Source organism: Mandrillus leucophaeus, unplaced genomic scaffold (assembly GCF_000951045.1).
Source record: "Mandrillus leucophaeus isolate KB7577 unplaced genomic scaffold, Mleu.le_1.0 Scaffold709, whole genome shotgun sequence".
Taxonomy (NCBI): domain Eukaryota; kingdom Metazoa; phylum Chordata; class Mammalia; order Primates; family Cercopithecidae; genus Mandrillus; species Mandrillus leucophaeus.
Genome location: NW_012107686.1, coordinates 379,617 through 392,916, shown reverse-complemented (window position 1 = coordinate 392,916; position 13,300 = coordinate 379,617). Strand labels below are relative to the sequence as shown.

The 13,300-nt window shown below is 36.0% G+C and overlaps 1 protein-coding gene across 1 annotated transcript in view; it reads left to right on the top strand.

Annotated features, from left to right (window-relative positions):
* Positions 1-13,300, top strand: part of LOC105528199 (neurexin-1) — a gene marked incomplete at its 3' end in the record, with an annotated part of 881,468 nt that overhangs the window by 525,562 nt on the left and 342,606 nt on the right. The window contains exons 9-11 of the mRNA XM_011964822.1: positions 2,463-2,846; positions 9,635-9,838; positions 12,418-12,444. Coding sequence (XP_011820212.1) covers positions 2,463-2,846; positions 9,635-9,838; positions 12,418-12,444 — 615 coding nt within the window. The remainder of the gene's footprint in view (positions 1-2,462; positions 2,847-9,634; positions 9,839-12,417; positions 12,445-13,300) is intronic.

The following is a 13,300-nucleotide window of genomic DNA, read 5'->3' as shown; positions in this document are numbered from 1 at the left end:
TGCTAAGTTCTGTGTCATTTCATCAAATCCTCAAAAATTCTACTGCTTTTAGGAAGCCTTATTGAACTAATTGGAAAATAGAGTAGCATCCCTCTCCCTTTTATTTAAGAGCATGTCACATTGGCTGGGTGTGGTGGCTCACGCCTGTAATCCCAACACTTTGGGAGGCCAAGGTGGGTGGATCACTTGAGGCCATGAATTCAATATGAGCCTGGCCAACATTGCGAAACTCCATCTGTACTAAAAATACAAAAATTAGTTGGCCGTGATGGCGTAAACCTGTAATCCCAGCTACTTGGGAGGCTGAGGTACGAGAATTGTTTAAAGCAGGAGGCAGAGTTTGTAGTGAGCCAAAATCCTGCCACTGCACTCCAGCTTGTGTGACAGAGTAAGACTCTGTCTCAGGTAAAAAAAAAAAAAAAAAAAAGTACATGACACTTTGTTCATTGCATGTAACTCTTTGCTTTCCGTAATAATATTTTCTTTTTTTAAAGTGCCCACCTTTCCTTTTGTCATTAAAAGACACTCTTTCTCATCATATTCTAACTTTCATTAGCTACTGCAGAGGATAGGCACCATCTGTTTATTCACTTCGTAGGTATTTTGAATAGTGCTGTATACAAAATGATGCTTTAAAAATGCATGTAATGATCATTCCTTTTGAAATAGAAAAGAGTCACCATTCCCTCTCAATATTATAAATTGTATTTCCCCAAAATGCCATGCTTTATATTTTTCTAAATAGGATTTGATGGTTCCCATATGTTCCTAAATGAGAGTTTTCTTCTAGACACTTGTACAAATGTGGCCAGTAAAAATGAATACTTTGTCCTTTTCCCTTTTAGCTGCTTCCCTAGGAAATCTCTATTTTGCTCCCCTCATTGGAAGGCCAAAATAGCAATGCCTTTGAGTGTTTCTCCCCTAGGAGCTTTTCCCTTTTCTTTCTCTGAAAGTCTAGAGAGCCAAATATCCTCTTAATGACTCGGCCACCTGAGCAGTCTTTGTCAGTGGCTTCCATGCCCTTCTCCCTCACAAAGACAGATCCCATTACACTGCACAGATTGAAGGGGGCCCTTCTGCTGGGATTTGGAATACTCCTGGGCACAACATCGGGGCCCGCAGCCTTACATCCTTAGTTAGATATGTGTTTTCACTTGGGGCGGACCTTTGGTATTCTGTGTAGCAACTAAAATGCATCTCCCTACACACACCGTACTCACCCCCTACTTCCTCTTTTGTCCTTACTTCTGTATCACCCCTCCCATCTCCAGATCTCTCTTGTGTCTCTTCCCTAAATACCTGAGGTTCTATGCCCCTGCCCCAGCATACTATCACACCTTTTTTCATCCTCTCTCTCTCTCATCAGACTCTTGCTATCCTGCCTTATAATCTGGAGCTGAAAAATAAATCTGGGATAATGTGATTGTGGGGCCTTGTAGTGTTCTGTCCAGGTATCATAGTTGCATATGTACAAAGGTCTTTCTGAAGATAGAATATCAGTGGAATTTTTGGTAATCTGCAGTATGCATGCACGTTTTGATCAGGAATGTGCTTTCTATCTTTCTTTTTGTTCATGGGTTCCACTAATATTTTTCTGTGACCCTCAAATGATCCCATGTAGATGAATACCTGGTTATTCCATACTTAGGACTTAGAACCCTTTGTATTTATAAACCAACAGATTTTTTCTCCTTAACATTTGGGGTGAGAAAAAGAAATCCTTGTTAATTTAAATAAATCACTAGGTTGGTTTAAAAATAAGGAAGCAACTGATTTTACTTGATTATTTCACTGAAATACAACAACAAACATTTATACAGTACTTATTATAAACCATGTACATTGCTAGTATTATTTTATTTAACAGTAAGAGCAACCCTATGAGGTAGATAATATTATTATGCCCATATTATGAATAAGGGAAACAAAACTCTGTAAGTTAATCAATAGGTTCATACAGCGAGGTGTGATGAAGTCAGATTTTGACACAGGTAATCTGTGAAACTACTGCGCTCAATCAGAGTAATCTAGTCAGTTAAAATAGGAACATAAAATCTTTCCTTGGTTTGCAGTTGGATATTAGCTTTGAAAGCAAGCACTAACCAAGAGGAATCTGACTTTCTTCTAGAGGCTGATATAGAATGATAGTTTCTTTATTTTTAATGTATGTATACATGCATTGGCTGAACTGTTAGAGGCTCTCAAACACTATTTGTTGGCTGTACACTTTGGTTTTCATTCTCAAGTTCAAATGGAACCATTTAGTCTCTTTTATTTCTAAAGTTTCTTCATACCATGGGTTTCTTAATTTCTCTAGGAAATACCAGAAAGTGAGGATAGAAAGAATAATAATATTTCTCTGCCTCCAAAGAGTTAACCATTAAGCAGATGAAAGACAGAAAGATAATTATAACACATTGGTGCTTTTTAAAGACTTGTGCATTGTCCTCTCTTTGCGATAGGTACCATTTCTGTCAACACATTGCGTACTCCCTACACTGCTCCTGGTGAGAGTGAGATTCTGGACCTGGATGATGAGTTGTACCTGGGGGGCCTGCCAGAAAATAAAGCTGGCCTTGTCTTCCCCACCGAGGTGTGGACTGCTCTGCTCAACTATGGCTACGTGGGCTGCATCAGGGATTTGTTCATCGATGGCCAAAGCAAAGATATCCGGCAAATGGCTGAAGTTCAAAGTACTGCTGGAGTGAAGCCCTCCTGCTCAAGGGAAACAGCAAAACCGTGCCTTAGCAACCCTTGCAAAAACAATGGCATGTGCAGGGATGGGTGGAACAGATATGTCTGTGATTGTTCCGGAACAGGCTATCTTGGCAGGTCATGTGAGAGAGGTAGGATTCTAAAACCCCAACAGCCAACTCCCTGAGATGAAAATTGTTTTAAATGTTGACCTCAAACCTGTACTGACCATTGAAACATAATGCATACTCTACTGAAGTAAACTCTGTTTGAAAGCTGAGCAGCCATACCTGACATGGATTACTAATGAGCTCTTAATGTTTTTCAAAGAGCTTGATTCTGAAAGGACACAGCTCTTAAGTATATTGCAGGAATAGAAACTTGAATCTTTAGTATCCTCTAGAGTATGAGCCTAAGATGTATTATAGACAATAACTGCTGTCTTTTTTGCCCAGTTTTTAACTTCAGAACATTAGACAGTAAAAGAGGCGTGAATTAGACATACCTATGGCTTCTAGTGCTAATACCCATGGTAAGAAATAGCATTTGAGGCAAGGTAAGCTATTAGTTGCGACTTCCCTGACCCAACTGGGTGAGACTTAAGTTAGCCTGTTCATTTCACTTCAGTCAACTTACAAAAGAGGCAATATCCTCTCTGAAAAGTAAGCTGACTTTCAATCACCTAAGGTACACCAATGTTTCTGGAAGTGTACCCTAATAGAAAAAGTACTTACCTTTGGCTAGGACCTAACCAACTGCAGAGGATTCATTTACCAATTTGCTATTATGGCTTAGCTGGGCCTATTGAAGTTCTGAGCAGGTGCCGCCTCTCTTTTTCTAATAGGAGGCAAACCTACATTTTATTTTTCTTTTTCTCACCCTATAAAATAAAAGGAATGAGAATTCAAAGAAAACTGAAGGGTAATAGCCGTCCCAGTTGATCTGCAGAACGGGCTAAAGGAATAAATAGCAGAACAAATAGTTCTAAGCTTATTCTTCCATCGACCCAGTGTTTCAGACAAATGCTTTAGTCACTGCACCCATTGTCACTTATTTTCAACAATGGAGCTAAAAATCAATATGAAAAAATACTGATGAGTTTTTCCATTGTCCTCACCTGCTACAAATAACATTCCTTTATTACATATTTAGCCTAAAAGTACCTGGCATCTATTTTTAAGCTATGAATATTTATTGTTTTCCTTTTTTATTCCTGAAATAGTTCAATTCAGTTTGCCTAAAACCTCCTAGGAAAAAGAGGGGTTGTTTTGTGAAATCCAAAATTGAAATCTGATTTTGGTTATTTATCTTAAAAAGGAGGTACATCAACTTACTAGTTCTATGATTAATATTAAAAATATAAATATTTAACAGTAATATAGTAATCATATATTAAACCGCTTACCATATGCTATTATTATTGTGTGTCATGCAATTAGATGGGTCAATAGATAGATATGTTATCACATAGATATAGATATATTCATTCTCTTTATGATAGTAGCTAACTGCAATTTCTGTGAATTGTCAGTACAACTTAGCTATTTCTGTATAATTTAGTTCGTATGGTGTATATTCTTTATAAGTTTCCTCTTTGCATTTTTCTTCCCAATTTTAGTTTGTTTGTTTAGTTTTGTTTTTGGAAATTGCCAAAAGGAAGAACAATGAACAAAGCTTGCAAGGTATAATACAGTTAGGCATAATATGAGATTAGCGGACTTGCATGATTTAAGGTTTTGTTTTAATTTTAATCACTCAGAGAGCTGCCAGTTATTCTGATGCCTCTTGGTTAAGTGAAGCTGAAAAAAGGGTATAACTCAACTGTCACATATATTACGGAAGCTTTCCGTTAAATATGTGTGGTGTACCACCCTGTGGCAATATTCTGCTACTACATGTGGCAAAAATGAAAATAGAAATTGTAGACTTTTCGAGCCAGAATGAGAGAGAAGAAATATTTATATATTGCAATGATTAGAAAAAGGGTCAGCAAGCATATGTAGATTTGTAAATGAGAATTTAATAGCAAACTTCATCATTGGGATTCGACATACTTCTTTATCTGATAGGAGGCTGGACGTTTCTGCAGATTTCTTTGTCTCCAGGTTGGCTATATGCATTTTTGGGTGGTTCTTGTTACTGGATTACCCATGTGTATTGCATGAGTCCTTTGCTTTTCAGAATTAATTTTCTTGCTCACGTTAGGGTGCCTCCTGACAGCAAAGGAAATGTGTGATGGTTGTCATACTCAATACCACAAAATTTAGTTTCCGTCCAGCTCCTGGCTATTATGCCCTAGTTCAGTTAACACAAGATCATGCCTGAACCTCTGAGTTTCCAATTTAAAAGAAGGGGCTTTGACTGAGTTTCTTCTCCGGACACACATTGATCAGATAAGGCTGTTGTTGATCAAATACGAGTTGACAACTCTTCAAGTTTTTTTTTTTTTTTAAGATAACTTTTAAACTTGTTTTCTTATTTTTGAGCAAAAATTGATAATTTAATATTTATGAAAATAATTATTCAAAGTAATTAAAAAGCATGTTCAACTCCTTGGATTTAGAAAGTTCACCATGGAAAAAGTATGTTGCAATCACATTATAGGAGATGTTTATCCTGCCTAAGGGGGCAAAGGAGTTTATAAGAGAGAACAAAATACTTGCTAACTTAGGCAGACAAGAAGAGATTATTTTGCTTTACATGTTTTGATCCTATAAGAAGGAGTAGTACAGAAATAATGTTCAATGAATAAAAGTTAAATTTAGTACCTTCCCTTCTGCTTTATTTTTGATAAAACTGAGAATTTGTGGAGACTTGATCATATAAAAATTATTCTCAGTCATATGTAAGAATAAGAGCATTGATATAATCAGATATCTACTTTATACTGTTTGTTAAATTCTAACAGATGGAGGGACAGATGTCAGAGCAATATAATTTGGCTCCCTGTCTGATTTTCATCGTTGATCACAATATGTGACTGCCTTTCGGCAAAACTGAGTACAGGTGTACACTTTAGACTGCAACAAAGAATAATGCAGAAAAGCAAATTTATCAAACTTAATGACAAGGGAGAAGGAGATATAGAAGACAAAGTTGAAACTGTTTTTCTCCCCCAGTGGGAAGTATTATACTAGAATTAGCCTTTTAAAGATTTATTGTATATTCTAAATGATGAAATAATTTTACTAGCGTTCAAGGATGCTGCCAAATAGCATAACCTTCAAATGTCAGAATGTTGTTTACCATTTATTTGGCAACTCTAGACTACAACCCTGTGCATTTTCCATTTCTTGTCTAATTAAACATTAACTCTAATTATGAGGAATCATTTAGACTTTCATTTGTCATTTATCAACAAGTTATTTTCACATTGAGAATTATTTAAAATGACACTCGGGGCCACTCAAGTTTTATTACTTTACTATGTTATTTCAGTCCTGCAGCTTTTTGGAGAATGTTAAAGGCTAATGATTCTGATTATTTTTTTTCTCTGGGTTGTATTTCCCACTATATTTATGATCCATTGTCAGTCATCTGTATTTCTAAAACGAGGTGCCCCCTATTTAGTTTTCAATCAAATTAAGCTAATTTTCCCAGAAGAATATGATTATTTCAAAAATATGATTATTGAATAATAGATCCTAGTTGTACAGATTAACTAAAGAGGAGAAAATAAACACTGTTTTGATCATTTTATCTGTGTGATACCAAAGTAACTGAACACATGATAATGGCTTTAACCCTTTTTTTCAGTTACTTGTTGCTTTACAGGTATGGATCATGATTGTCTAGTTTAGGAAAAGCAAAAGTAAAGATCAAATTTCTTTTAAAATTATACCACAATCATTTTTCTCTCTAGAATTCACTATAGCTTTACACTCAGGTTTTAATTATTTTTTGAACAACAGCAATTTGGTTATTTGCACTGGTCTTTGACCGCTGGGATTTCACTCCCATTTGAGAAACTTCTTGCCTAATTGGAAAAAAATATGATGTGATATAGAACCACTATATTTTTGAAAACCATATTTTGTTTTATCAGTGCTTAGGGCATTGCCTAACCATGAGGCCCCTATTTTAGCAAATAGACACTTCCTTAGCCTATATTCTGCAGCCCAATTTTGGCCTTCAAAGTGGACTTTATTAAATATTTTGTTCATGCACATTACTGAAATTAGATTTCACTTGCAATAAGCAGAATAAATACTTAATTTCTTTGGTAAGCATTTATGTAAGCTTGGTATTCAAATTGAAATTAGCTCACTGTGTGTGTGTGTGCAATTATTGATTCAATTAATATTTATGGAGGCTCTGCTGCGGGCCTGGCATCATGGGGGCACTTGTTGATAGAGCAATGCATATAAGAGACTGATCTCTGCCCTCAAGGTGCTTGTATTCTAAAGGGCAAATACAGGTAATGCTATACCAGCAAGAAATGCTCATTTTAACAAAATGAAATGGTGAATATCTATTGAATAACTGGAGGGGATAGCAGGCCTCTCTGAAGTAACATTTGAGCAAAGACCTGAATGCTGAAAGAACCAGCTATTTAAAGATCTGGGGTGAAACATTTTTCAACAGAGGGATCTAAAAGTGCAGACACTTCAGTGAGATCATGAAATTGGTGTATCTGGAGCTCACTGAGCGAGAAAGGGGACATACTTAAAGCTGAGGCCAGAGAGACGGGCTGGGGCCAGGGTCACACTGATCTTTAGAGGTTAAAAAAAGGTAGGAACACGGTTGAGGGAGCTACTACAGTGATGTAAGTGAGAGATGAGAGCAAAGTCTGAGGGACATTAGTGGCACAGGTGAGCAGCAATCAATTCAGAATGTGGATTGGAATTAGAGCCTGTAGGACTTGCAGACTTGCAAATGGATTGGACATGGCAGAGAGAGTAAGAGGAATCAGAAAGCTTTAGGTCAGAGCAATGGGTTTATCACATTTACTGAGATGGAGAAGACTGAGGAAGGAGCATGTTTTGAGTTCGTTCGTTTTTGAAGGGAGTGAATTAAGAGTTTAATAAGGTACCTATAATATTCCAGTTGAAAATTTCCAATAGGCAGTGAATGCTAGAGCTCAGGAGAGAAGTCAGAACCCTTAATAAATATTAGAGGAGTGAGCATATGAGTTGACTGAGATCTCTTAAGTAAAGAGGTAGATGGAAAAGAGAAGGGAGCTAACCTAAGCAGGGAGACCTGGAACAGTCAGTGCTTGGAGAGGCTCTGGATGCTCACTTAATCCCAGAATGACAACAAATAATGATTAAAGTCTTATAGAAACAGTACTTGACTTTCTGAAAGATAAACTTGCAAAACCACAACTCTGAATATAGTCCCAATATTGAACACAATTGTATCAGTACAGTTAATTGTTATGCTGTGTAAGTAGGCAAAATAATGAGAATTTCCAGGTTCATTTTAATTCCAGGTATTTTTTTCTTTATTAAGTATCATCTTGAGTTATTGGAACCAATGAGAAAGCAAACTGATTCATGCTTGTTTTGCAATATTTCACTACCATATGGTACTTAACATTAAGGAGTCCTGACTCTTTCTTAAAGCCGTCAGGTTGTCATCAACAGTTTTTCTAATCGTTTCTTTGTGTCTTTAAGACAGTACTAAGCAACTTCCCTATTGATGCCATCTACCTTGATTTAGTAACAAACATCCTTAAAAGCTCCTCAGTCCCACCCCCATGCTTATTTAGTATAACAAAGGCACATCATTATGCTTTGGGTGACAACGTATTCAGGACACCAGGGTTGTGCTAATAGATAATATTTAAAGTTACTCCCCTTCTATAAATTAACCTTAAAAGGAAGCAACAGTTTAAGCCTTTGTAAAAATTACCTTGCTAAACATAATGGCTCAAAAGAAGCATTATCTGTTGTTTGGTAATATCAGTTTTTCTTTTTTCTTTTCAAACATCACCTTTGGTAAAGTACTGGCCCAATTCCTACAGTTAAGCCATATTTCTTTTTGTTTTTTTCTTTTAAAAATAATTCCATCAGGGCAGAGATTATGAAAAAATGATGATAGTAACTTCTCCTAGAACTACAGGTTTTTAGGACAGATCAAAGCCCTAAGAAATCTTCTGGCAGTACCCTCTTATTGTGCAGATGAATAATTCAGAGTCCAGGCAAGGTTGACCAATTTCACAGAACTGGTCAGTGGGCTCACCGTACATAAACATGAATTGAAAAGTTGCTGGAGGCTGGGCACAGATTCCTTTTGGGAACCTGGGTGAGAGGGTCACTTGAGCCCAGGAGTTTGAGACCAGCCTAGGCAACAAAGGGAGACCCATCTCTAGAAAAAAGTGTTAATAAACTAGCCTGGCATGGTGTCATGTGCCTGTGGTCCCAGCTACTCAGGAGGTTGAGGTGGAAAGATTGCTTGAGCTCAGGAGGTCATGGCTGCACTGAGATCCCACCACTGCACTCCAGCCTTGGGAATAGAGACTTTGTCTCAAACAAACAAACAAACAAACAACAACAAAACCCAAACAAATACAACAACAACAAAAAAAATCCGCAACTTTGCTGGTGTTTCAAACTAGGCTCACACTGTGACTGTACAAAAGAACGTGATCTTTGCTCTTGAGAAGGGAGACACATAATCAAACCCTCAAAATTCAACATGATTAATGCTATAAGTAGAAAGTGCTATAGGAACAAAAAAAAAAAAAGAAAGAAAGAAAAGAAAAGAAACTGATGATATCTCTGTTTCTGGGCTTTAGAAAATATCTCACAAGGGGAGTCCTCTACTCTGACCTCTTTTCCAGCTTACAGTTTTGTTTATTTTTGAAGATGATGAATTGATTTTGTAGTATTTTGTTCTAGAAGTCTTAAATAAGTGATAATAAATTATCCTTTTCCTTATTAAAGTATTAATGCACTCTACCATCCAAGAACTTATTATATTCATTTTCCATCTCTAGAGGCAACGGTTTTGAGCTATGATGGGAGCATGTTTATGAAAATTCAGCTCCCTGTAGTCATGCACACGGAGGCTGAAGATGTTTCCTTACGGTTCCGATCCCAGCGTGCATATGGCATTCTGATGGCAACCACTTCTAGAGACTCTGCTGACACCCTCCGCCTGGAGCTAGATGCAGGACGTGTGAAACTGACGGTCAATCTAGGTAACAACCTGCCTTCCCCCATTGAACTAACACTTTTTTACTTTTTGTTCAATTTTGCCTGCAAACATTGATCAAGTAGCCTGTTTGCCATGGAAAATTAAAACACTTAATGGTCTTATTTCCATCATTTAAAGTAATTTTAGGTTTTGGGGGGCATCTTTTTATTTTTTTATTTTTTTTATGTTTAACATAACTTACTGTTTTGTGATTTCTACCACTGAGGGTTCTTAAAAGAGAAGCCATGTCTGTCAGTGAGGTTAACTGAAAATGTAAATGATTAAGCCTGAGGTTGCCTCAAGCTGAATTTTCTGTTGATATATTCACTAACATTTAGATTGGTTGTGGGTGACATCATTGCAGATAAATAAAAACATGTTTATTTAGAAAAGATTTGCACAGAATATCAAATTTCTGCTTTGTTATTGAGATCAACAGCTGTTCTTACTCGACTCCATGGGCTTCTCCTTTGAATAGTCACCTTTGTGGTACCCCATCTTTTCTGTTTTGGAGTACTGTGTAGTGGTATTTTGCTATCAAATAGCGATCCACAACCCTTCAATGCCCAAAGTCTGCGGCCCTTAGCAAACAGCCATGAGAACACTAGAGACACAGGCTCTTCTACAGAGAGATAATGCTTTCCTGCTTAATTGTAGCATTAAGAAAGACTCATTACAGTAAAACCTCACCAATCTGGATGAATTATGGGGAAAAACCAGGCTGAATTAGGAAAAAGTCTGAATTGCAGATTTTAAAATTTGTTTAAGCAGTTTTTACTTTTTATAAATTATACTCAAAATCATAATAGTTTCGAAAGTCTTATCAAGGAAAGGACTGTCTAGGCTGATTTTAGTGGTTGGATAAGAATTAATTATAATTAGCACATTGTTTCATGCCAACTGTGCCATCAACATAAAGTACTGGAAATCAGTTGTTTTCTCAAACTTGGCTTTTCAAAATCTTGTTTATGAGTTTAACTTTTTTTTTTTTTTTTTCTTAAGAGAGTTTTGCTCATATCAAAGGAAGAATTAATATTCTGCCCAAATTTGCAGTGTTATCACTGTTTCAAAATAAGTGGAGTCAAAATTAATGAGGTTTTACTGTATTTTTGGCAGTGTTAAACACACGTAGATAGAAATGAATAAACAGAGAGAGAAAAATAAAATTTGAAACTACGTAGATTTACCTAAAAAAAAAGAGTAATAAAATATGATGAGGTAAGGCATTTGTGGAAACCCCACCTACATTTTCAAATTGTGCTGGGCAGAATGATAACTCATAAAATATAAAATTATCCCATTGGTATCTTATTGCATATAATTATATTTAATTAATATTAGTGAAATTAAATAATAAGGTTAAAAAACACTACTTTAAGAACACAGAGCACTCTCCTTTACTGTTCTGTTAGAGTACCCTCTAGTGACAATGACAGGTTATTACAAGCCAATCAAAACAAATTGCCTAATTGCATGCAGTAAAGCTGCCGTTAGTCAAAGTGGAAACACTCATGAGAATTTTCGAACAGCAAAGCATTCTGTAGAAAGAGCTGTGTAGGTGCTGGTCCTTGGCTGTTTGCAACCACTTTTCTGATGCGGTTGACGACACATGACAAACTTAGCTATATGGAAACAGAATCTAGGTTTATATTTTTTATGTTCCCCAAAGGCATTAAATAATAAAACCCAAACCAACAAATATATATAAAATAAATAGAAAACATCCTACATAGTCTTTTAAAAATAACCACTATAATTACAGTTTGTGTTACCCATACCAGAGGTTCTGTTTTTATAGTAGCTGCTTTTATATAAAGCAGGTATAAGAAAGGGAAAATCAAGAAAGGAAAATCAAGGGAACTATGACACTTATTACGTAGAGAGAGCATTGTTAGCTCCTAAGAGAGGCATAGGCCTGTGTGCTTTGAATAATGACTGCTCCTTAGCCACTGGAGTTTCTAAAGGAATCATACAGTTGTTTCTTTCCTCCTCCAATTAACGCAAGGTATGGAATCCAGCCAACATCTGGCAGTTACCTTTTTATGCCCAAGCAAATAAAATTTAAAAACAAAACAAAAACATTTAGAGCAAGATAAGAATAATTTTAACTTGCTTTCCATTTGACCACTGCAATTCTGAAGGATTCTGTTGGCCTTTGTGGGATATTAGATTTCAGAGGTCCAAGATGCCTGAGCCTAGCTGAACCTGCACTGTACCCCATTGTGACGGAGCACTTTTACATTTTGCAGAAAACAGTGATATGTTCTTTCACAGATGGGGAGAAAGTTGCAGCCAGTCTAAGCCAAACATCTTTGACATTTAACAACTCTTTACTTCACTTAGATTTGTCACCATGTAGCTTTGTTTGAATTGGCCATTTTAAAAAACTTCTATTGTTGTTTCCAATGGTAAACTTTTATAATAATACACCTGGGCTTTATAAGTATGTAAAGAATAATGATACTGAGTGGCCATATTTGCATGTGTCTGTCCCCGGAAGGGTGGACTGTAATTTTATTGGATGTCTGCAGCTATTACCTTGAAGGATGAATTTTCATTTTTCATCTATTCTTCCCCATCTAGATTGTATCAGGATTAACTGTAATTCCAGTAAGTGCCTATTCAAAATTTTTAAAATGTTATTCCTCCATTATGATGTAAGCTAGTCAAGAAAAAAAGAGAGAGAGAGCAAGAGAAATGTGTTTATAAAACTCATGAACTCACTTTTAAAGTATACCAGTCCATCATCTGGGTTGTAAAAATTCATTTAAAGATTTGTACAACTGAAGACTTTCCCACTGCCGTTCCTACCTCTATGTGGAAAAAGAGGTGACAAGTGTTTTGTAACAGAATGTGCCAGCACCTTATAGACCTTTAGATACTGCAAGTGGCATTTGTGGACTTCAGTTGTTCTCTTCATAACTAAATAGGAGAAAATATTCTGGTTCTTGTTTTCTTTTGTCTTTATCTTTCAACTCAAATTCAAAAAAAAAAAATGTTAATTCCTCTTACTTCGAGAGTTACTATTAAACCCATCTAAAGTTTTACATAGACATAAAAAATTACTTGTCTAAAATGTTCTTCTTTGATCATTAAGAATGTTTATATGATGAATTTTTACATCCTAATCATATCTCTGCAAAAATAACCAAAACCCTTCAAATTTGTGACATGCATGCAAACTGATGAGTCTGAAAAGATGCATGGACTGAGTTTTCTTTGAATTTGGACGAAAATCTGAAAGGATAAAAGGACTGTGATTTTATTTTGAGTTGTAGTGTTATCTTAAGAGTAAACCTATTTATTTCTGTACATAAATGCTCAGGTTTTTCCTTTCCAGGTTGTGCTGATCACATTAAGAAATCTCCAATGATCACAACACAAAGTCATGAACAATTTAAATAAAATGGTTCTAACAAACTTCTAATCTCTCATTGTCATAACAAAGAATTTTTAAATTTATTTT